The sequence below is a fragment of the Saccopteryx leptura genome, chromosome 5 (assembly GCF_036850995.1).
Source record: "Saccopteryx leptura isolate mSacLep1 chromosome 5, mSacLep1_pri_phased_curated, whole genome shotgun sequence".
Lineage (NCBI taxonomy): Eukaryota > Metazoa > Chordata > Mammalia > Chiroptera > Emballonuridae > Saccopteryx > Saccopteryx leptura.
Window position 1 is genome coordinate 16,768,081 of NC_089507.1, and position 25,448 is coordinate 16,793,528.

The 25,448-nt window shown below is 48.4% G+C and overlaps 1 protein-coding gene across 1 annotated transcript; it reads right to left on the reverse strand.

The window, feature by feature from the left end:
* On the reverse strand, window positions 1-24,858 carry LGI2 (leucine rich repeat LGI family member 2). The gene is made up of 8 exons (XM_066385939.1): window positions 24,478-24,858; window positions 22,429-22,500; window positions 20,656-20,727; window positions 18,447-18,518; window positions 13,878-13,949; window positions 12,525-12,694; window positions 7,644-7,808; window positions 1-2,483 (listed from the first exon to the last, which is right to left on the reverse strand). The coding sequence occupies exons 1-8, from the start codon at window positions 24,672-24,674 to the stop codon at window positions 1,666-1,668; spliced, it is 1,638 nt and encodes a 545-aa protein (XP_066242036.1). The 5' UTR covers window positions 24,675-24,858; the 3' UTR covers window positions 1-1,665.
* Between the last annotated feature and the right edge of the window lie 590 nt (window positions 24,859-25,448).

The window sequence follows — 25,448 nt, forward strand, 5'->3', positions numbered from 1 at the left end:
CATTGTTCTCTAAGTGCTATTTATTGCCTCGATCTGCATTGCTTAATCTGGAAACAACAAACACATTCATATTAGTGGCAAAACATCTACCTACTCATGACTCGGCAAACAAAAATCATTTTGAAAAATAACAATACAGTACAATGATTATGCTACGTTCATGGCTAGAAGTTGTTGGGTTGCCCTTTGAGAGCCCCTCCCCCTAAAAGCATTCACTTCATATTCTCTGACGAGAACCAGCTCAGCAGGCAGAACATTCACCTGGACCTGCCCACAAAACCAGACCCCTCCCCCGATGAGCTTCCTGGTGGTCTGCACCAGAGAGGTCCATTGGAAACAGGCCACCTGGACCCCTGAGTGCAGACCCGGTCTGTGGGATTCAGAGTATCTGGCTCCAAAGCTGGTCTCCCCACCTATAGGATGAGCCCCCTGGCAGCATGTGGCCTGAGTGAGCTAAGGACAGGAGAGGAAGGAGTGTGCTGTCGTGAGCACCCCGGGTTTGACGATTTGGTGCTCTGACACCTTTGGAAGGGCGGTGTTGGCAGCAGCAAGATCAGTAAATCAACAAAAGCAGACTGTTACATGAGTAGGGAGGTAGGCAGCTGGGTAGGTAGGTCTGTTGCTATTCAGTGACTTGAAGTGTTAAGTTGCCCAGAGGGCAAAAACATGCATCAATCAAAGGGCCACCTCTAGGTTTCAAAGTACATGGAGACTTGTATCAAGTCCCCCTTGATGCCCCCAAAATCTTACTTCACAAACTCCCATCAGACAGAAACACCTGTTCTATTGCTCTAAGGACAGAATGAAAAGCACCGTTCAGTCTTTGGGCTGTCTGCTGGTTCCTCGCACGCTCAGAGGATGGGTTCAGAGAAGCAGATGAGTCACAGAGAGCATCAGACAAGCGCTGTTGCTCCGGCCACCACAGGGATCAGCTCTGAACCACAGGAAGAAGAGAAACTGCTTTGTCTCACTCCTGGGTCCACAGCTCATGCTGAGCCTGGACGTGTGTCAGCAGAATATTTTCTGTGTAGCAGGGGAAGCAATCTGTCAAACATTATTTTGTTGACACACCCATGACAAGCATCCCTGTGAGCCAATGAAATAGCCAAGGTTCTGCTAGTAAGGGGGGGTATAGGAAATTAGGATGGCTCAAAATAGCATTGCTGAGTGTTATCAGATTTTTAAACCGATATCAGCAAATCTTTTCAGCTGACTTTGGCTTTAAGAGTTCTTACCAGAAAGATTGCTAAAACGGGATAAAAAGGACCCATAGTTTGTTTGGTCTTTTTAAAAAATTTCATTGTAAGAGCTGTCCCCACCTTATCTGATTTTCTCTTTCCTCATTAGAAAAAAAAAAAAAAAAAGTCAGATTACTTTCCTAAATGGTAAAACTTAATACTGTACCCTTTTCTCGAGAATTACAGGCTTTAAGATGTCTTTTTAAATGGGAGAATGGACACTTCATGCAGTTAGTCAATAAATGCAATCCCTGATTAAAATGCGAGTTCTAAAAGTTGGAGAACTTCCGTTTCCCCGACGTATTGTTCATTTCAGACCTCTGAACCTGGCTTCTTCTTCTTCTTCTTCTTCTTTTTTAATGTTTTTCTTGTTCTTCTCTCAGGAGAGCTACTGCTGCCTGTCTTTCAAATTCACCTAATCCCACCTTCATAAACTTAAGTCAACAACTATGTGTTCAAAAATCTTGGTCTTCCCTTTGAAACTGGACGCGAAGAAGAAATCCCTCCTGTCCGTGGAAACGGCAGTGAAGGAACGCGGTGCCTGCACGTAGATCTCCTTGAATTTCTTGAAGAGCTGCTTCTCCTTATCCCACTGGTAGATCTGAGAGAACGTGTAGTCACTCCCCAGGGCCAGGTAGTGATTCTCTTTAAAAGAGAAGGGCTGCAGGGTCATGGCCCCCCGGGATGGGAGAGCCTGGACCTCCACAAACTGCTTACTGTTCCACCTCATGACCCGGGAGTCCCCGATGAAGCGGGTGAGGGACAGGTAGAGGGCATTCTGCATGCGGAAGCTCTTCACTGCCAGCACGTCCTCCATGTTGGGGATGTCACTGTGGGGGACGAACTTCTTCGAGCTTTTGTTCCACTGGAGGATGATGGGGACCTGGGAGCGGCTGGATAGGATCAGGTGCGGCTTCCCGTCGATATCGACAAACTCCGCGTCCGTGTCCCTGAACCACTCATGCAGCGACTGGTACGAGTAGAACCCCTTGCTGTTCCATTTATACACCGTGGACAGGCCGGCTTTCGAGCTGTCCGCGATGACGAAGAACGTCTCGTCGTCTATCTGGAACAGCTCGATGTCGTTAGGCTTGGAAATACGAGAGACTTCGATGTCTTGGAACTTGACAAACTTGGTCCAGCTCTCGTCATATCTGTAAATGTGAGAGCCGCCGAAGAGCTGGGCCACCACCACGAAGACCTGGTCGTCGATGAGAATGGCCTTGCAGCCCACAATGGACTGACCTGTGCCCCAAAAGAAAGGAGAGGGGATTAGGGGCAGCCACGGTCACAGGAGTGTTCCTCCACAGCGACCCTGGGACCCTCGGGGCACTGCTGGTGAGAAATGTAGGGCAGCTCCCATGAAACCACAGGAAACTTAAACCATTGAAAAATGAAACACAGAACTGCCATAGGATCCGGAAATGCTGCCTCCGGACCCTTAGCCAAAAGAACTCCAAGCAGGGACTTGAAGACATATATGCATACACCGATGTCCATAGCAGCATTATTCACAGTAGCTAAGAGAGGAAAGCAGCCCAGTTCACAGTGTGGTCTAGCCATACAATGGAGTATTATTCATCCCTAAAAGGGGAGGGAATTCTGATACATGATACACTGTAGAGAAATGTTGAGGACACTAGCCACGTGGAGTAAGTCAGCTGACAAACACACAAATACTGTAGGACTCCACTTCTATGAGATACCTAGAGTAGTCAGATTCACAGAGACAGAAAGTACAGGGTGTGGCCGCCCAGCACTGGGAGGGGGGTAATGGGGAGTTGTGGTTTAACTGGTGGAGATTTTCAGTTTTGCGAGATGAAAAGGGTTCTGGAGTTTGGTTGCCCGATAATGTAAATGGACTTAATACAACGGAACAGTACACTTAAAAGTGGTTAAGATGATACATTTTAAGCTATGTCTATTTTCCCATAATTAAAAAAAAAATAAACATTTTTATAAATGATAGTTTCAAAGAAATAGGTAAATGCTCATCCCCTGGGTCTCTGTGTCTTCAGAGGCAGGTGAACAAGTCAGGAAATTCACCAACACACCAAATGCATCGTCTTTGTGCTAGTCAAAACAATACTCCCCAAGTCCATAGGGCAGAAAGAGCCAAGTAAACGGGCTTCTTCTCTGGGGTGAGGGGCGAGCGTTCAACAGTATGAGTGAGGTCTCATGGGCAGGAGGAAAAAAATTTTAATAAGGGCTCTTGAAGACATTTAGCCTCTTCTGACTTCCAGAGCCAAAGGAGACTGAGGCAGAATAGTGTTAAACCTTGTGACTCTAGACCAGGCGTCCCAGGGTTCCCAGCAAAGCCCCGCACCAGAAAAGCTCTCTGACCCTGTGCCACTCACTCAGCACGCAGCGCTCAGCCTCCTCGTCTAGGAAACGAGGCTGAGGCTGCTGCCAGCACTGCCCTACGGGGCTACTGCACAGAAGAAGTGAGAAATTCATGGTCCCAGTGTTCAGTCCAGAGCACCCATACACAGGAAGTAGTCAATAACTAGTAGCTATCGTTATTGGATTACTGACGCCACTGTCTCGATAATCAAAATACCCAGCTCCTTCAGAGACTGCCCCCCGCGCCGATGCCCACAGAATGGGCCATGGGCGGAATGAGCTAGCTCAGGCAGCACAAAATCAGAACCCTGCAGGAAAGGGGGAACATGTTTCGTAGTGACTCCCCTGAAGGTCTGAGCACCCCCTACCACTCTCTGCCACTCTGCATTGGACCCCCAGTCACTCCCCCCCCCCGACCTCCCCTGCTAGCCGGCAAGCGATAGGAGCACCCACGTTTCAGAAGTATTGACCCTCTACCTAGGGCATTCGATTAGAAGTGATTTCTTTTCTCTGATTTTCTAAGGAATTGAGACCAAAGTGAATTTGGTCTGTGAGTTACAAGGGTAGTTAGCCAGTTTCTGTCCTTGGTAATAACTTTGGGGGCAGAGAGTAGGTGGTTTTATAGTAGTATATACTTTTTGCTTTCATTGGTTTCGACTTCTTGCAAGAACCTGGTCCCTTTCCTCTGTTTATTGCACTTCTTTTTTACTGAGTATAAAAGTTTTAAATGTTCACCAGAGCAAATTTTTAAAATAATAATAGATAACACTTATAAAAGACCAAGCACTGTACTAAGCCCTTCACACGGAGCTTTACTCATCTAATCCTTGTGACAACCAGATGAGCCAAGTACGAGTATTATCATGATCCCCATTTTTTAAGGGTAAAAGAGAGGCACAGAGAAGCTAAGTAACTTATGCAAGGTCACACAGCTAGTATGAGGTAGAGACTGGGATCCACATCCAGGTAGTCTGGGTCCTGTCTACACTCTACCAACAATGTGCCAAAAAGCACAAAAAAAAAAAAAAAATCCACATCACTTGTACTGCAAGTGCTGAAATAATACTTAATATCTTGATATATTTCATTACCAATCCATCCTCATATACAGATGCACTGTTTGAAAATAAATTTGAGCCTGACCTGTGGTGGTGCAGTGGATAAAGTGTCGACCTAGGAATGCTGAGGTCGCCAGTTCAAAACCCTGGGCTTGTCTGGTCAAGGAACATATGGGAGTTGATGCTTTCTGCTCCTCCCCCTTCTCTGTCTCTGTCTGTCTGTCTCTCTCTCTCTCTCTCTGTCTCTCTCTCTAAAAAAACTAAATAAAGTTAAAAAAAAATTTAAACAAAGAAAAGAAATTTGAGCTTAATACACAGGCTTCTTATAACCTATGTTTTCTCACTTGACCTCTATGTTGTTCCAATTTTCCCATGTTATTTCATCTCCTATAACTAGATATTTAAATACTACACAGTGTTCCACTGCATGAATGCACCACAGTTTGTTTAACTAATCCCCTATTATTGGACATTGCAGTTATTTCTAGCTTTCCATTATCGTAAGTAACATGCTTCCTTATAGAGAAATCTTTTTTGGAAAACCATCTGGCAGTGTTCTTAAATGTTTGCTGAGTCAAACATCATGCACATTTTTTTTTTAAGGCTTCGGGGTTTAAACTACCAAACTGCTCTTCGAAAGTGGCACTGACGCCCACCCTGACAGCACTAATTGAGAGTTCACGCGCCTGGTCTCCTTCCTGCGCTGCCTGGCGTGGCGGTCCCTGCTGCCCGCAGCGTCCTGCGGCCTGACGTCTCAGCCGAGGGGCACGGGAGACGCGAGGAACTCGTCTTTCAGAAATGTCCCCTAATGCCTCTGTCCAGGTAAACACTCAGTCCACGGAGCTGTCAGCAGCAGCAGAGATCATCGTGTGTGTGTGTGTGTGTGTGTGTGTGTGTGTGTGTGTGTGTGTGTGTGTGTTTTAATGTGGGAAAGAGAGATTACAGCCTGAACCATACTTTGTATAGAGAAATCAATAAGCAAACAAAATGAATGAATGAATGAAAGAATGAATGGCGTGAACTCAGGTATGCCACCAGCTAGAGGTGGAGGGCAGTGCCATCCCTTTTCAGGTGAAGGTGAACCTGGGAGTGGGAAGGGGTGGAATGCAACAATGAGTCACAGTGGGGTGACCCAACATGCCTGAGCCTCAATCTCCCTTCATCTGTAAAGGTGTGAAAAGGAAGTTAGCAGGAAAAACTGCCTGCATGCGCCTGGCAGTCATGGATTCCTCACAGCGTCCACATGTGGTACAGCTGTCCCCATCCCACAGATGAGGACACTGAGCCTCGGAGGCCACCATGGCTTCCTAGCACGCGGCAGTCAGAGGGAGAGCCCACATTCTTCAGTCTCTTTATAGAGGATGCCTGCTCTCCCTTATCAGAGGGCTTCTGGCCTCTACCTACGGGCAGGCAACCCACAGTAACACCCCGAGCGGCTGCTGTGAGTCTCCAATGAAACAAACCAGCACCTGGCACCTCGCAGGCCCACAACCAGCACTGGGAACACAAGCATTCACACTGGAACTCCCTGCGCGAGAGCAAAGCTTCACTCTGCTCCCACCTCCTATCATGGGAGAGAAGGCGGAGGGGCCAAGTCAGTCACCCCTCACCTACCTTCCAAGTCAGGAAAGGGAGGGAAGCAAAATCACGTGGGTGGCGAGTCCTCCTCTCGCCTTCATTTTTCCTATCGTGTGGACTAGGTTCAGGGTCCGAAGGCCTCAGCTCCCCTCGGCAGGTTCACCTGCCCCGCTCGGTGCTGAATCTGCACTTGGCCGGCCGAGCTGCTCTCAGGAACGTGAACTCAGCACCGGGTGGCCAGATGGCCCCGACAGCAGACAGCAACGCGGCTCGTCTGAAATAGCCTCTCGGTGGCATCTGCATGTGTGTCTCACAGACCTCTCAGGGTTGCGAGATGAGGCTCATTAGCAGCTCTGCGCCCAGAGGGCTGAAACGACACTTTCCCTGCCTCTCCACATCCCCGCACCTGCTGCGGAAACACGGCTGCCGCGGGAGAAAGTCCTCGGCGCCTCCCCGTCCGGAAATTCCACCTAGATACACGTCTCGCTGCTACAGCAAAACCCTGCTCCAACTCCAAATCAGGAGCCACCACAGGACATTCTCTCGTGGGGGAGCAGTTGGGCCATTGTGGTGCTACTTATCGTGTTGGTATTGTTATCAGGTTGCGCGTGATAAATGAGAAATCTTTGAAAGATTATCTTGACTTTATCCACTTATTTAAAAAGCAAGCGGACTATCCGTTTTTGGTAGCACTGAGACACTGGGGTCCCCTGCCCACGCTGAGAGAAGCATTAAGTAAGCTTGTCCCAAAGGCCTGAATTCAGAGAGCCATGAATTCTCATTTTGTTTGCACTTATTAAAGGAAACAGTGATCAGCAGGACCTGGCAAGGGGACAGGAGCAACAGCTAGAGCGTGTACGTGTGTCTACATGCATGTGTGCATGTGTGGTAATGAGCATGTGTACATATGTGCTGTATGAATGTATATCTGTGTGTACATCTGTGTGCATGAGGACATGTGCATGCGAATGTGTGTGCCTGTGTCTGTCCATTCATGTGTGTGTGAGTGCATGAGCACATCTGCATGTGTGTTCATTAGCATATTAATGAACACTTAGCTTAACAGAAGTCAGAGGAGTCATTTAGCTGCCACAAAGCTGGTGCAGTCTCAGGTCGCCATAACTGCTCAAGATGAACAGGTTCTCGGGGTGACCTGACTTCTCACCACACCGGGAAAATGCCTCCCACCACCTGCAACCCATTACCCTCTCTTTTTTTCAAAAGGATCACCAACAAGAAATAGGGTCACCACCCGAGGCTTCTCCTCTCAGCAGCAACGCGCCACGTCGCAGAGAGATGAGGGCAGGCTGAAACGCACCCCCCAAATCTAACCACGTGAGAGAGCCGAGCGCCCCTCGCTATGGCTGAGAACACGTCTCCTCTCCCTGAAAGTAGGCCGGTAAACCCCGTCCAAGCCACAGCACACCTGTAATGTTGTCATAGCTCCGGAAATTCATCTCGATGTGGTCCCACTCCAGCACCATGCAGTTCTCCATGCTGGGCTGAGCGATGGCCACGTACACGTCGTTCTTGGAGTTGAACGTATCCACCGAAACCGACTGGTAGGGCAAAGTCTGATGAACCACAAAATCTGGGGATGGGTGTGCAAAGAGAAAGGCTCCATGAGATCTCTTGTGGGAATTAACGACCAACCCCTTCTTTCCTTTCTCTCCAAAAAGAGAAGGAGGAGACCAGGAGAGAAGCCACACAGATATCACAGCGAGCTTGCCCCCGGGCGACCGCAGAAGAAGGTTCTGGCGTGCACAGGACCAGCAGACGGAATGCACAGCTTCTAACCCAGCTTCTTTGAGATAAACAGCTCACAGGTTTGGCTAGAGGAACTCAATATTTTAAACAAATGTGGTGAGAACTGGCTTTCAAACAGGCAAGACAGAAAGGGTGCCGCAGAGCAGCATACCGGAACGCAACTGAAAAGTCCTCTGTCAACAGTGTTGGCAGTTGGGCAAATTCCCTTGGGAAAAGCTGTATCCCTAGCCCTCTCGGAAGAGCCCGGGGAATGAAGAAAGCTGTTGGGTGTTTATTGTGGCGGTTCTCAAGCTTACCTGACAATGGGATCCTTTTACCACCTGTCCGCATACTCCCCAGCTCTGCATTCCCCTGGTGACTGTTTGTTCAGAGCAGAAAGTCAACCGCCAAATGGCACTCTGCACATTCGGAAACCAAGCCAAACACTCCGATACAGTCAGGGAGGTTTAGAGAGCCCCTGTGAGGGGGAGTTAACCTAAGCCTGTGCACTAGATCCTGGCGCCGTGCAGCGGGTGACGGCTGTGCCCGGGGTCTGTAACACCGTGCAGCTCAGCACCTGGCACCGTGCAGGGGGTGACGGCTGTGCCCAGGGTCTGTGACACTGTGCAGTGGGTGACGGCTGTGCCCAGGGTCTGTGACACTGTGCAGCTCAGCACCTGGCGCCATGCAGCAGGTGACGGCTGTGCCCGGGGTCTGTGACACTGTGCAGGGGGTGATGGCTGTGCCTGGGGTCTGTGACACTGTGCAGGGGGTGACGGCTGTGCCCGGGGTCTGTGACACTGTGCAGGGGGTGACGGCTGTGCCCGGGGTCTGTGACACTGTGCAGGGGGTGACGGCTGTGCCCAGGGTCTGTGACACTGTGCAGCTCAGCACCTGGTGCCGTGCAGCGGGTGACGGCTGTGCCCGGGGTCTGTGACACTGTGCAGCTCAGCACCTGGCACCATGCAGCGGGTGACGGCTGTGCCCGGGGTCTGCGACACTGTGCAGCTCAGCACCTGGCGCCGTGCAGCGGGTGACGGCTGTGCCCGGGGTCTGTGACACTGTGCAGCGGGTGACGGCTGTGCCCGGGGTCTGTGACACCGTGCAGCTCAGCACCTGGCGCCGTGCAGCGGGTGACGGCTGTGCCCGGGGTCTGTGACACTGTGCAGCGGGTGACGGCTGTGCCCGGGGTCTGCGACACTGTGCAGCTCAGCAAGCACTTACAGGAGATCATTTATTTTCCCCAAACCTCAGTTTTATCATATCTTCTATAAACTGAGTGTCTGGCACAGCACAGACTGTTAAGTCATTTGAATGATAAATCTAATTCTTAGTAGAAGACCCCTTTTCCCTTCTATAATACCCCTCCCAAAAGGAGGAGGAAGAAAAGAAAAAGAGGAAGAAAGGAGTGGAAGAAAACGATCATGCGCACGTGTGTGTTTGTGTGTATGGGGGAGGGGACTTGAATTTAAACATCTCCCTCCATCCTCGTCTTCATTTATCTTTCACAAACGGCAGAGGCACACTCATGTGGAAAGCGCTCAGAGAATGCACATATTGATATGACATCAATTTACTAGTGTTTAAGTATTATTGGTATTCTCTGCAAAAGCCTGCCATTTCCATTCACACTGGATTAAGTTCATGATGTCAGTGGGACTCTTCCAATTCAGGCATGGCTCCCACCGGAATCAACAGATTTTTACGTAGCTATTTATAGCACTTGCAGAAAATAAATTATACATGATGCCTATCCTATTGGGAGAGAAAGTGCACATTAATGCATTATTTCTCTTCGCATTTTCATCAGCCCTGAAATAGGGAAGCTAACGGGACCATTAGGATGCAAAACTCGCTCCCTCTAAGGAATTTAGTGAATTATCCACCTAACATGGGGAATCATGAGCAGGTAACAGGGATTTCTGAGGTGGTTAAAAATAGACTTCAGGTGGAGGGTTCTGGAAGGACTGTGATTAATCTAGAGAGCTGAAACAGTCCAGGGGTTGCTTCGTGGTGTTAATTACACCCCAGTGCCTGGAACAGAATGGTAACAGTACCTTCCTCTCCCTGGGAGGAACAGTATCTGCCTCCCTTCTTCCACCTGGAGAACTTACTCTTTTCCTGAAAAATCTGAGCTAAGAGGAAAATAATGCACTAAGAAAATGTGGGCCTTGGCCAATAGTCTCAGCAGCAGAGCACTGGCCCAGCACGTGGAAGTCCCGTTTGCTTCCCAGTCAAGGCACACAGGAGAAGTGACCATCTGCTTCTCCACCCTTCCCCCCCTCCCCCTAGTATCATTCTCTCTCTCTTCCCCTCCCGCAGCCATGGCTCTATTGGTTTGAGCCTATCGGCCCTGGGCACTGAGGATGGCTTTGTGGAGCATCTCCTTCAAGTGCTAAAAATAGCTCAGTTGTGAGCATGGCCTCAGATGGGCAGAGCATCGGTCCCAGACAGGGGTTGCCGGGTGGATCCCAGTCATAGCACATGCAGCAGTCTGTCTTTCTGCCTCCCTGCCTCGCACTTAACTTTAAAAAAAAAAAGAAAAGAAAAGAAAAAGAAAAAGAAAAATGTGCTTTTTCCAAAATCTTTGGTGACGATGCAGTAACAGTGCCATAACTCTAAGAATGGATTTCCCTCTTCCTGATAAACTTCCTCCCCAGCCTGTAATAGAACACCAGAGGATGACACTTGATCTGAGCAGAAGATAGAAACCCCAAAACTCAGTTTATTGACCTATGTTCTTACAAGGCAGGGGACTCTATCTGGAGACAGGTCACAACTTGGCTGTTATTTTTTTTCATGACAGAAGAAAACTAGCAGCAAGAATCAATTGGTCCATGAGTCTTAAAGGGATAAAACAGCGACAGAGAGAATCATCACCTCCCTGTTACCAGGGAGGAGTGCTGACTTTCTAAATTTTAACAGGATGCTTTTCAACAAAGACATACCTCAGAGAGAGAACGCCCTAACACACTTAGGGCCCCAGGCTGCTCTGTGGGCTCTGGGTCTAAGCCTGATGCCGGGACCTGGCCACCTGGGTCCCAAGCCCTCTCCGTTCCCAGGACAATTCTCCGAGCCCCAGATCGTGTTCATAACCATCCACAGGGCTCTACGCTCAGAAATCATGTTGTCTCACCTAAACCACTCCCAGTTCCCCAAGGCCCTCTCCAGCCTCTGTCATTTCTATCAGAGCTCCACAGACTTTTCCTGCTCTGTGGCCTGGTGTGACCCGAACCATGGAAACGCTGCTAACTCCACCTGGGGGTGCAGAGAAACCCCCAGAAAGAAAAAACCAGATAGGAGGCAGAGTGGAGTCCCATCGAACTCTGGCTTAGCATTTCGTACCCGATGACCTCAGTTGTGGCACAAGTGGCACCAACAGCGACCTCTGATGTATTGCCCTGCTCCGCAATACACTAAATCGCCCTCCAGTGGCCGCGGCAGGCGAAGGGCCACCTGCCAGTTACACGGCTGAGCGGGCGCCTGTGCAGTGACGAAAGACCAGGTCGTTCCCGTAAGAGTTCAGGTTTTCTCTCAGAAAAGAACAGGGCCTCTAGGGCCCCTTATTTAGAAAGCTATCTAGAAATAAGCTTTACTTTGTGAGTGCTTGTTTGTTTGGAGGGCCGCGCCCGGACTGACCGAAATGGGAAATTCTGCTCTCGAGGTTGTCTTTCGAGTCTCTGGAACTAACTACTTTCTGTGTTCTCATTCCCGTTCCCCCTATGGAAGGGCCTCGACACCCTGTAGATATCAAATCTCAGCGCCGATGTTTATTTTTCCAAGTCTGATAAGGGCGTTTCATACTACGTGTGGGTCCTCTCTCCTTTAAGCCTGGCTTCAGAAGCTGTGGCCACTCCGTCCAAGCCTTTCTCATGGGGACACTCACCTGCTCTCTATAGGATGTGTAGGGCGTTGAGACTGTTAGTATTTTAATTCTACTTTATGGCCTGAAAAGTGTATAAAGTGAACCCTGAGGTAGGCCCCAGAAAACAAAATCAAACGTCTTTGCATTTTCCCCTCATTGTGAGTTTCTTTCTTTTGACAACTGACTGTTAACATACATTTCTACTTTGCTGTTGGTTGGTTATAATTTACCTAGTTACCTTTTTCCATGGAACTCCAAATTCAATTTATAGATTTTTAAAGCCTGGGATTTATTAAAGTTAAAGTTTCAGTAAAATTCATATCATTTCAATCAAGAGAACTGTAATTTAGGCTTACTCTGCCCTGGCTTTCTATGGAACCCAAACTGATTTGAAAATGTTTTTAGGTTAAACTTACTAGTTTATACTTTGACCTTTAAAAAATATCTTTAGAAAAATGTGAATTTTGTAAAGAAGCAAAATTAAAGTCAGTACAGTTAAAAAAAAAACCTCTAAACCGTTGAGGTATGTTTCATTCCACATCAGTTCGTATCTTTTAGAATGTTTACATTTGGCCTAAAATAATTTTGGTAGAAAATGTCTACACCCACTTTTCTCCACTCCCTGTCGGAAATCTGAAACAAAAACGAAGGGATGAGTCTAAATAAACAGTCTTCGATCGCAGAGGCTCTGAATACCTGTGGTTGTGCATTCGTAGTCAAAGCTGGTCACATCGTTGAGCTTCTTCTCCTGGTATTCCGGTGGACCGATACACAGCACGTCCGACACGGTGGAGTTCGTCATCTTCAACCACAGGTACAACCACTTGGCTTTGCAGTCACATTCAAATTTATTGCCCCTTAAGTCTCTAACAAGTGAAACAAAACGCAGAGGGGAAACAGACGTGCCTGAAATGTCTGGGCAGTGATATGAGACTCCAGAATTATTAACATCTTGATATTTTTTCATACCCTCCCCCAAAATGTAATTTTAAAAATGTTGGTATCTAATGAACATCTTATTTTTTGTTCTTATCATGATACTGATGTTATTTAATAACTTTCAGTAGCTGTGATTTTTAACTGCGTGGCCAACCGAGAGCTTTTCAGAGCCAATAGAGAGAGCACCATCTATCCCTCCGAGCTCTCTTGAAACCCTCACCGTGCCACGCTGGACACGGGGCAAAGACAAAAAAGCACACCACCCGACAGAGGTGGTCACAAACAAAAACAGGGCATTTTTAGGAAGCCAGTTTTCACAAACACAATTGAAATTAAGACCTTATTAAACTATAGTAGGTCCAGTGAGAAGTGACAAACACTAGAACAGGGGTCCCCAAACTATGGCCCACGGGTCGCATGCGGCCATGGCCCTGAGGCCATTTATCCAGCCCCACCGCGCTTCCGGAAGGGGCACCTCTTTCACTGGTGCTCCTGGAGAACTGTATGTGGCCTCACCGCAAAGTGCGGCGGCGTTCACATACAGTACTACTTCTGGTGATGCAGGACGCACACGTCACGGCTCCGGAAGCGCGTCATATCACTTGTTACGGCTAGCAGTGACAAATATGGAACCGGACATTGACCATCTCATTAGCCAAAAGCAGGCCCATAGTTCCCAGTGAAATACTGGTCAGTTTGTTGATTTAAATTTACCTGTTCTTTATTTTAAATATTGTATTTGTCCCTGTTTTGTTTTTTTACTTTAAAATAAGATATGTGCAGTGTGCATAGAAATTTGTTCATAGTTTTTTTTATATTCCGGCTCTTCAATGGTCAGAGGGACAGTGAATTGGCCCCCTGTGTAAAAAGTTTGGGGACCCCTGCACTAGAAGGTAAAACAGACGGATACACTATCTCGAGAAAAGATGGTAAAATCCCCAACAGAATACAGCCTATATGCTGTTTCCCAGTGGGCACTATTTTATCATAGATTTTTTTTTTTTTAAGCTCCAACTTCAAAGAAATGCAATAAGGAAGAGAAGCCAGTTAAAGACATGATTAACTGGGGTCCAATGACAAGCAGACATAAACTTGATTTTCATTACTTACAGTTCAATCAGAGAGTCTAAATCACTGAAGACGTCTCTAGGGAGTGCTTTTATGTGGTTATTGGCCAAAGAACTGGAATGAAAAAGCAACACTTTAATGTGGTTATTATCTTCATACCCTATTACTCTGAAGTCCCTTAAATAAAGTAATGATTTCAAGCAGAGCTCCAACCCTCTTCAGCACAATGTGGTTCAATTTCTGGCTTTGGTAAGCGATGCCAAGATAAAGAAATAAATTTAGTTTTACAAAAATAACATTATAAATGCTGGAGCTCAATGTAAATCTTTTGTTTTGTCTTTAAAACAAGAACTTATTAAGCTCTCAACATACATGTGTAGCACTCATGTTTCTCAGAATAAAAGCCCAAGACCCTCCGCTGTCTAGTTCAACTCGGTTCCCACCCGCCTATGGGACCACATCTAGACCACGATCCAGCCACACCGGCCTCTTTGTTATTCCTCAGCCTGGAGAAGTGGAGCCCCAGCTCCAGGCCTCGGAACTGGCTGTCCATCTTCCCAGAAGGCTCTCCCGCCAGAGAGCCCCACAACTTAGGTACATCATAGGTACTCAGTAAATCTTTGTTGAAGGAATGAATTATGCACTAAAATGACAGTGATTAAAAAGAAAAAAAAAGAGATGGAGAGTCTTGTGCCAAGTTCTCTAACGGTTCATTTAACTGAATTCTATCACTTGTGACTCTAAGAAAGGACACAGTAAATATGGTTTCACATAAAGACCCTCAGTTCTAAGCCCAACAATATTATAAAATCTCAACAAACAGCATTTAGAAAATGGAGGGTGATCAACTTTGTTTTCTCATTAACGAAGGCTTATCAGAAACCATCCTACATTTTGCTCTTAGTGTTGAAGAGCTTTCTGAAATGTCCTAGCCTCCCACCCCCATCTCCCAGAAGCAGACTCGAATAAGCACCATCAAGTCTTTCTCTGATGAGTCAGGATCTTGCAGTGACCCGTCATCATCCTGCTAACGATGGATGTCCACAGGGCTGGGCTGCTGATGTTGAAAGATGCTGGGTGTTGAGACGACGTACATCAAGTCTGATTTCCCCCAGGCATTACGTATGCTCTGATATGAGTCAGCCAAGAAACCGGTGCCTGTATTTTTTTTCTTTTATACATGAGTACAAATAGCAAAACTATAAATGAGAAACACGTAGGCAATTCAGCACCAACCTCTTAAAGTGTCTATACGAAATGAACCTTTTGTAGCATCATAATGACCCATCCCAGAGAGAATTTAAGCAATGACTGTTTCTCCTCAGACTCAGCTGGAGTGGAAAGCTTTGAGCCCATTGGTAACCAGCCATTCTTGCTTCCAGATACCAACAGAACGGGGGCAGATCCTTCCCATCTACGGTACCAGAGACTTTCCAACCTTTCTTTCCAATATGAGTTATCTGTACATTTCTAAAGATGTCGGAACACAGACTGAATACATAATCAGACTGCAAATACACTGAGATAGCTTTCTGAAATTAAAAAGAACATGTCTGATTTGATTGTTTTTTTTTTTCTGGCTGACAGTTACTTTACCTGAAAAAGTACAAGAAACGTTTTTGGTGGTTGTTGTTTCTTTGCTACTTAATGGTTAATTATTTAGCTAATTTTTTTTTTAGCTACTTGAAATGTATTGTATTAAGGTGATATGAATATACGAAACGGTCGAGGCCAAAAAAGCAGACTGGTTAGCAACCAGTTCCAAGCGTTCAATTTAGATTTCCAAAGGCTGAATTATTTAGATGGACCATCTTACCTTGCTCACACTCGGTGCGTAACATCTTACTTCCCACTTCATTTTATCTACAAATTCATGGCACTTACTTCATTTCTAAAACTACTTAACGGCAACCTGTCCCTTGGGCTTGACAGGACTGCCGGAAAACAAACGTCCTAGATTTTAGTTACAGATTGGCCCAGCTCCTCCTGTGCTTTGAAACCTGATCGTGTTCGTTTACATAAAAATGTGACCCTGTCGGTGTTGGCAAAGTTCATAAAAGATAAAAATCAGATACTTAAACAAATTCCAGAGAGTGGCTTCCTTAATCACAAGGGAGTGAGGTATGCTCTCTTTGCTTCGGTTACAAAAAGGGGGTGGGGGTGATGGGAGGATCAGTTTATTCTTAAACAAGGTATTAAATGCTTGAATCACTACAGACGTCTCCAGCCTGGGGGAGTCCACTTTAAAAGTCCCCTGACTTGCCCAGAAGTAGAGTCTGTATGGAAAATCCAGCTCAGTGAGGAGCCCACTGGTCAGCCAGCGAGCAAATCAGAAAGAACGTCCCGCTGGCTTCGCCCTGTGCCAGGTGCTGGGAGAAGAGCGGAGCAGAGCCTTCGGAAGACCCTCAAGGGGCCTCCCCTCGGGGAGCCCTCAGTGCGGCTGCGGAGGTAAAACTAACATCCGTGAAATGGCACCAACCGGTACGGCCCGAGTCTACAGTACAGTGCTGGGTGTGTGAGCCAACAAGGAGGGCCACAGGAGTGAGGGGAAGAGCCGAATGGCTCCCCCCGGAGGGGGTGGAAGTGGGACTTGAACGTTGAAGAAGTAGATTCCATGAGATCCCTGGCAGAAGAAGCAGCCTCCGGGGCAAGAGAAAGGATGTGAGGACAAGCTCTGGAATGGGATGAGTTGGGTATGGGCGGGGGCCCCTGAGCACCCCGTGCTCTGAGGACATTTAGGGAGATGGGGCTTGTGAGCTGGGGAGAGGGGCGCTCTGTCGGCTTGACTGTCGGATGCCCAGACATGCTGGGACGAGTGTATTCGTGCATCAGATGCTCCCTGGACCCAAGCAGAGGGCTCCCTCATTCCCTCTGCATTTCATCCAGAAGGAGGTGCCTCCTACACATACGTACATCTGTTATACACATATTGGGGTGTACAGATGCACGAGCATACGCACAGAAACACAGTTACATACGCACACGTAGAGAAGTCCATGCCCCCATGGGCACATGTGCGTAAAGCTATGTAAATGTACCCGCACAATATCTGCATGCTTTCACCTGCTTTCAGACCAGGGGCCATAGCCAAGTGGTAGAATAGAATGAAAGTTGACATCTGGGCTAACTCAGTCACACGGGCTTTACTTTAGGGTCACAACCTGCCCAGAGTCTTTGCTTAAACCACAGCCCCTCGTTCCTGATTTCTGGGAACTGGGTTTACCTGGCCATCGCTCCTCCTCCCCAGACACCCACGGCTGTCATCTTAGCAGACCCTCTCCGGTCACCCCAATGGCCAAGGCCACTCAGCAGTCCATGGAGAAAATGGAGACTTCTTAATGAGTGGAGGAAGGGAACAATGCTGTTGCCGATGATGAAGACGCTGACCATGGTAACCATGTCACCCATACCCTGAGCGTCGGCCATGGGCCACGGGCTGGGCGCTTGCAGGCAAGCATGAACCCACTACGTGCAGCAGTCCTCGGGGTCCGCCTAGTCATCCCCACGTTAAGGATGAGGAAACAGGCTCAAAAGGGCTAAGCAACAGTAATAAATGATGGCCTGGAGGTCTGAACCCAAGTCTATGTGGCCCCAAGTCCAACGTCTTAGCCTTTACAAGAATGTGGGGACTCGGCATCGAGACTGAATTAAAAGGAAAAAAAAAAATCAAGGCTTTTAGTTTATAGGAAGAAAACCTGAAATAATAATGCCAACAAGAATCCAGTGCTCGCTGGGCCTGGGGACGGACACCTTTGCCTGTATCTGGAAAACGGCCATCTCCGTAGATGCTCTATGGTCAGGGTGCTACACCCTGAGGGGATTGCCACTCCTGCCCAACTCCCCATTCAAAGCCCTTCCGTTTGCTCAACGAGAAACACAAAATACCCGTCACACAAACGGGACCTGGTTCCTGGCTAATAAATGGCTCCTACCAAGACAATGACTATTTTTACATTTTCATAAACACGGCTCCTCTTTTTTCCTGATTTCTTCATTTGCTAAGTGTGTGCCCTTACTTTATTCTGATATGCCAATTCAAATCAATTTGTTTAACTTTTTTTTTTTTTCCTCCAGAAAGCTATTAAAAAACCCACAGAGCTTAGCTAAGCCAAAGATTAATCCAACATAAAAGAAAATGCTATTTGCATTCAAATGAGAGAAACCACAAAGATGTCTCTATTCCGTGTTGTCCTAATTCTGACACGGCATTCACCGATCTTCTGTGATTCAGGTAAGCCTCAGTTCCTCCGTCTGTAAAATGGGGACTCACTGATGATTGTGAAGGAGGAGAGGAGAAGGCTCACTAAGCACCCAGCCTTGGGCCCGGCACAGAGTAGCTGTACGATACATATCGGTTTCCTTCCATCACTCACATAGGCCCGCGTGGCTCAGAATGCTCCCTAGTTGACACGCAGTCATGTGGTCCATGACGATGACCCATGGTGGATGACTATTTGACAATAGAGAAACCTCTCGGGCACCCTGGAAATTAGTTTCTTTCAGAGCATGTCCAAATATGGACAAAAACAGTCAAGAGAAAGACAGACATCAGGAAGTGACTCTTACACTTGACCCTTTAAAAGGACTGGCAACACTTTTCATCGGACTTACAGGTGAGTCAGGTCCCGGAGGCCACGGAAGGCATTTCTTGAAATGGTTTCTATTTTGTTCCCTTCGATGAACCTAAGGAGAACAGCAGTATAATTAAACTGAATTTTCTCAGCGTAACATCTGTAAGAAAAATGATAGTGGTATGCTTTGGGGATAAACTCTAAAAGCATTCATGGATTTTTAAAAATTCATGGCTGAAGAGTAGGTCAGCGGGCACAGGTGTGCGTGCAAACTGGATGGACACAGGTGTGTGCTCGGCGCTCTCTCCAGGTGCCGCATGGGCGCCTTCACCTTCCGAGTTGGCAACGTGGATGAAACATCGCAGGGAAAAAAAGAAGAAAGCACTCTACAAAGGCAAGAAATGTTCATATCTCTGCAAGCCAGGAATGCTCCCGGATGGTCAACCCTTCTGACATTTCACAGACCAGCTATTAATACTTTTGTTAATGTCATTGTCCCTTGAGGGGAGCCCATTGTTTCACATCTCCTTATTAAAGTTTTTGCTGAGGGAGGAATTCCATTAAGCTTGGCTTCTGGCAAACTTTGAGTTCACGCTCTACACAGTCTAATCTCTGAACAAATCAGGGAAGACGTGGGGTCCTCTCAAAAACCTCAGCGGCCCTAGGAAGTGGGAAGTATAATGACACTGAGTATGGGCCCAACTTCTTGCTCTGTGCCGAAACATCTTGGGGCTTGAGCCAGGGGTCCTGCAGTAATAATTCTGCCATGCTTTAAAGCAGTGGTTCTCAACCTTTCTAATGCCGTGACCCCGCAATACAGTTCCTCATGTTGCGGTGACCCCAAACCAAAAAATAATTTTGGTGGCTACTTCATAACTGTAATTTTGCTACAGTTATGATTCGGAATGTAAATACCTGATATGCGTTATGTATTTTCCGATGGCTTTAGGCGACCCCGCCGGGGTCGCGACCCACAGGTTGAGAACCGCTGCTTAAAGGCTTCGTGGGAATTACATGCACCACGACTGTGCTCTAGGGCCACACACAGACCTACAGTTTAGTTTAAGACACCACATCTCCTCCAGTGGAAGAGGGTCTCTGATGAGAGGGTCCAGGGGAGGGGCTTTGCAACACGACGCCATTTTTTAATGAAATAGTTCTGAAGTCTTGCACTGAGAACTTTCTGGTGCCTGCTTTTTTAAAGCTGGGGGTCTATTTAGTGTTAAACTAAGCTAACTTCCTCCCTGATCACTTAGGCAGTAAGATGAACTGCTCACAAGAGAACCGGGTAGCTTCACACGGACTCCCTCCATCACGGCCCGCCGACGCACTCCGCTAGAACCCAGCTGGAGTCGGCGCTTCAGCCCTACCTGTCTGTCCATGGTAAGCACGCTACCACGGTGTCATGAGATCACACATATCATGTGCACTCTGGAGAAAGAGCTCTAGAAACATCGTCCCTAAGGACGTAAAATCAGCAGAGTTTTTTCTTAGGCCCAGGATGTGCTGAGAATTCAAACATCTACCTGTTCACCTCCGATAAGAAAGCCGAGACGAGGCTTAAAAAACCCCTCTGAATGCTAAGTAAGGAAATCCCATCTGATAGCAGGATTAATATTATTACAAAGTTACAGAAGACAAGATGAAGGGGCTTAAGGGGAAAAAAGACGCGAAAGGGAGGAAAGGCACAAATCAGAGGGAGGGCAAGGCTCACTGCTGGGCAAAAAAATTGCACATCTAAAAGGGGAAAAAGAACCTTTTTTGATAGGAGAAGAAAGAATATTAGACCCTTGTCAGCAGCTCACAGGAACTACTGCAAATGGGACACAGGCCAAGTGAATTAAAAACATGAAGTTGTATTCCCATGTAGGGAGACTTTATTAAAAATAAGTAACCCTCAGAATCCTCCAGCTTCGTTTCTGGCGGATCAGCAAATCCGTGTGTAGTTATGGGAGGCAGAACTATCCAATGCAATTTCCAATTGTGCTTACTACATGACAAATTAAATGTCAGCAGAGAATGAATAAGTATTTTTCCTTCTTTGTTTCCTTTCCCCCTCTTTGTCCCCAACCTCCTCCTGTCCCGGCATGTTTATACACAAGTAAACGACAGAAGGTCAGCGTTGAAAAGAGAATGGGGTTTTCTCCACCCTTAAGTCCTCTAAGAGATGTTGTTCAGCTTGGAAAGCAAGAGAGCAATTCTACCGACACACCAAATGCTCAGCAAATAGGCAAAAGCACAACACTTACAGGTATTCAAGATGAAAAAGTCCAGCGAAAGCGTCATCCCGGATGACTGTAAATGAGTTAGAATTCAGCAATCTGGAAATAAAGGACAGGTTTGAATGCAGAGACATACAGCTAGAGTCTCCGAGTGAGGCCGTTTCTGTTTCCTTCCCTGTGTTCAACTCCGTGGGCCAGTACGGGCTCTTCTTCATCTAAGACTGACCCATCAGATGCACAACCCAAATCACAGATGCTAAGAGGAAATGGAAAGGGGGTCCCCGTTGGCCAGGCTTTCTGGTTAACCCCATTACTCTACCCTTTCCGCCCTGTGGGTCCCAGTAAATATGGCCTGAGAGCTGTTGTTTCAAAACATTCTAACGCCAGCACAACTAAACAGCCAAGGGACGCTCAATGATGCACGAGCTCTTAAAGGAGCTAACCCAGCCCTATTTGGGGGGGGAATCTGAGCCCAGAGAAGTTAAGTGACTCACCAAAGTAACACAGCTGAGACCAACTCTCCTCCAAAAATATTAGAAGCTTTTCTACTATATTATCCATTCCCATGAGGAAAAAAAAAAAAAAGTTTAGGAAACCTTCGGAAGACTATCACCAAATATACAGCTCACAAGAATTAGGGGATATTTCAAAATGAATAGGAAGCTATAAAATATCCCCTAACTTTTGTGAGCAGAATTAGGGGATATTTCAAAATGAATAGGAAGTGATAAAATCCCTAATTTTTGTGAGCAGTGTAGTTTTGTATGGTCGCTACCTAAGTCTACTTGATAAAAGTTTATATAGTCTCTATAGTTACCACTTGAGTCTATTCGGTAAAATACCTAAAACTGTATTCCTATCATATGGAAAGTATATTTTAATAGAAATCAGAACTTCCAAGATACTTCAGAATTTAATGTTATAAGTTGGTACATAACATTTCAAGAACAAAAGTACCAACATTCAGTTCACTTAGGATGAGTGATGACCTACATTCCATTTCTTCATATTTTTCTAAAGAATAGTGTTTCATTTTGATCTCATCTCAAGTTTAAGAAACCAGTACAGATACAGAGGGTGAGGTATGTACTCATGCCTTTGCCTGCCACTGCTTTGCTTCTAAAAGCTGCTTTCTGGACATTCCTTTTCAGTAGAAAACATTAACCGACCTGGGCAATAGGTCACAACATCGGCACTTGCCAAGAGTGGCTAGGACACAGAGCAGTTACAAGTGTGGGTTAGAGTTTTGGCTGTGATTTTGAGCAAGTTACTGAACTCCCCTCTGAGCCTCAGTTGTCCCATCTGTCAAATGGGGAAATAAAAATAACCTCCTTGCAGGGATAATAAAATGACTAAATAAAAATGTGCATATAAATACATAGTATGCTGCCCCAACAGTTTAGATACTCAGTCAACTGGAAATACTGTTATTTCCAGAGTAACCCTAAGAGTTTGAATTGTAGGTTTTCTTTTAAAGTGAAGGAAACTTTTAGGTAAAGTCCTGGTCGAAATTCAGAGTAATCATGTCTCCAGTTGCCAGATGTGGGGGGTTGGGATCTACAATAAGGTCCTCAAGGAAAACTCGTGTCAGAAGGAAGGGACACCGAGCACAGAGCCTTTGGCCTCCGCTTGGTGGGAACACCACAGGCCGAGGTGCCGCCAAGAGCCAGCCACGGTCTGTTTACCCACGGAGGAGCTTGAGTCGTTTAGGAAGAACTGATATCAAAGACACAGAGATCGCTTCCCCCGGGGACTGCACCTCCGTACCCCCCGTTTTCAGGGAGAACTTCCCAGACTCACAGCAGCTGCAAGGAAGGCAGATGAGAAAACATTCGGTCCTTGATCTCCGAGAACGTTCCATTTACCAGGCTCCTACAGGCAAAAGCAGAACAGAACAAGGCCTAGGTTGTTGAAGTGCTGAGCAGGGGCGGGAATCAGTCTTATTGTCCGCCTGTACTTCAGACGCCTCCACTCAGGAACAAGTCTTAAACCAGTCAACCGGGAGCTTCTTGGGGTAGGAACAACGGGAGTCAAGTTCGTGTTCCAATGAACTGGATCGATATGAAAACTAGTTTGAATAACAGAAACCTTTACCATTAATTAGTCTAGCTCCTCTTCCTCAGATGTTATCTCAGCCAGTTTGAATCCATTTCCACCCCCCCACCCTCCACCCCTGCTTTCTTTTTCTCAACTACTGGAGGCCCTGGCTGCAAATGGATAATTACTCCGCCTCCGCCCATGATTCTGTTTGTGTAGACACAGTGTTACTGTTGGCCGATGAAACTCCAGGGTAGGATTAAGCATTCCCCTTGGGAGCCCATCTCTGAAAGACACTCAGAGCACTCCTGATTAAATGCACCGTGAAAGCCTTGGGGGAAAACTCAGAGGCACCTGAGCTTGAATGTGCAGTGGGAGGCTATGCCATCTGCCAGATTTAACGGTTAATGGTGGCGGCAAGAAGCTTGGCTCCATTATTGCCACGAGGTCCACCATCCTTTCTGGCCACAGCAGGACCTCAACACATCATTTCAGAATTACTTTAGTTAGCATGCAGATAAATTAACCAGCTGCTGGTCTAAAGGATTTAACAAGGGGAATTCTAATTTCTGGAATCCTCCATGTCACCCAATTTGCAATATTAGGAACCAAAAAGGCCCTCTTTGCCTGCCAGCCAGACTTCTAACTTTCTAGAAATGCGAACAGGAAGCACTCCACTCCTGGGCCCAGGCCCCTGTGCCTTGCTGGGGGTAGGAGGCAGGGCAGTGTAGTACAAGAGGAAGTGCCCTGAGCATAGCAGCTTCACCTGGGAATTCCCTGTGTCTGCCACTGAGTGGGCATCCCCCAGCACCTTGGCCTGGGACATGGAGTCATTTCAGCAGGAAACATTTCCCAGCAGTAAAAGACATAGCTCAGTAGTCCCTTTCCAAGCCATTACAGGAGCTGGTCATGTGGCGTGAGTGGCTGCGTTTGGGCAGGTTGAAAGCATCTCTTAGCTGGTGGATAAATGATGTAGAGCCTTTCCCACCCTTCCTCCAGCACTGGAAAGGCAGCCAGTTTAATAGCTGGTGTGGAGGGGGGGCAAGAAGTCGCTGTGGACTCAGGGCAAGAAGTGAGGCTGACTTCCAGCACTTCACCACTAGGCTGGGTGCCCCCCATGCCCCAGTACTCTGCCAAGCTCTCTGTGTTCCCCTCTTCCAGGCCACATGGGGCAGCCCTCGCCCCCACTTTCAGAGGTTGTATGAGTTTATCCAGGTTCTTCCAGACCTGAACTGTGGAGCGTTTGGGATGAGGCCAAAGCACAGCCCCAGACCTGAGGTGGGACAGTGAGGCCTCAGCCCTTCCCGGGTATACTCACTCCAGTCATGTTCTTTGCATATACATGCGCGCGCACACACACACACACACACACACACACACACACACACACACCAACATACACACAGCCTCTCAAACTTTAATGCACCCCAGAATCACCTGGGGACGCCAAATGCAGACTCCAAGGCTCCACTCCAGAGCCCCTGCTTCATTCTGCACGGGCCCTAGAATCTGCATCGGCACAAGCTGCACAAGGTGGGTCTGATGCAGGTGGCCCAAGGGGGCTACACTTGGAGAAACACTGCCACAGGGACTTGTCCAGGTTCCCAGACTCTGCGTCTCGGTTCCCTCCATCCTCCCCAGGGCCCGAGACTCCACCCACGTCCCCCCCGCGCGCCCCCACCCAAACAGAAAGGAACGGGCTGGCTAGTGGGGTCAGGTCGTGCCGTCCCACTGCCAGAAGCAACTCCCTGGCGACGGCGGGCGCAGGGTGGGGCGGGGCGGACGGGGGCTGGAGGGGTCCCACTCACTCACAGGGAGCTGATGTCGCCCGGCACGACCCTGGGCACCCAGGAAGAGCCCACGCAGATGATGGACTCCTTGGTACAGCTGCAAGTGACGGGGCAGCGCGCCAGCCGCCTCACCTGCGCGCTCGGCGGGACCCAGCACGCGGCGCTCAGCAGCAGCAGCAGCAGCCCCAGCGCCCCGCCGCCGCCCCTCCGCAGAGCCATGCCGGGTCCCCGGTCCCCGCCGGGGGCCCGACCCCCGCCGCCGCGCCGCGCGCTCGGACCCGGTTCCGCCGCAGCCGCGGGCGCCGCTCGCTGCTCCGCCGCCGCCGCCGCTGCTGGCCAGGACGAGGGCGCCGCGGGTGTGGGAGGCCGAGCCGCAGCCGAGCAGCATGCTGGCCGCCTCCCCCACTCGGCGCCCCCCCACCCGAGCCCAGGCTGCTGGGCGGCCGCCGCCGCTGCGCCCGCCGCACTCGCGCCCGCCTGACATCAGCGCTCTCGCCCGCAGCCCGCTCTGGCCAATGGAGGATGCGGGCGGGTGCCCGCCCCGCGGGAGAGGGCCCGCGCCCCGCCCCCGCCGCGCCCCGGGGCCGCCACCCCTCCGGGCCCTCCCCGACCCTCCCCGCGAGCTGCGGGAGGGGGAAAAAGTTGGGTGACCTTGGGGGAGGGGCCGACCTTGGACGGGGACCTCCTGGGGCAGCTGTGGGGGACCAGATGCCCGCAGTCCCTCCGCCGGGCTTCTTTTGCCCAACCAAAATGTGACAGAAAAAAAAGTAGGGACAGGGGACCTGGCTTGATGACTAGGAAGGGAGATGTCGTCCTGGGTGCTTTGAAGAGTGCAGAATTCCGAGCAGCCTTTATTAATTTTTAAAAGAAGGAATGAGACGAATGCTGCCGTGGAGATGGGCGGGGACGGCTTGTCCTGTCTATTGCAGTGGGGCGGCGGGGTCTGCCTCTCCCTCCCCCTTCCCCTCCCCCTCTGTCTCTCTTGTCCACAGC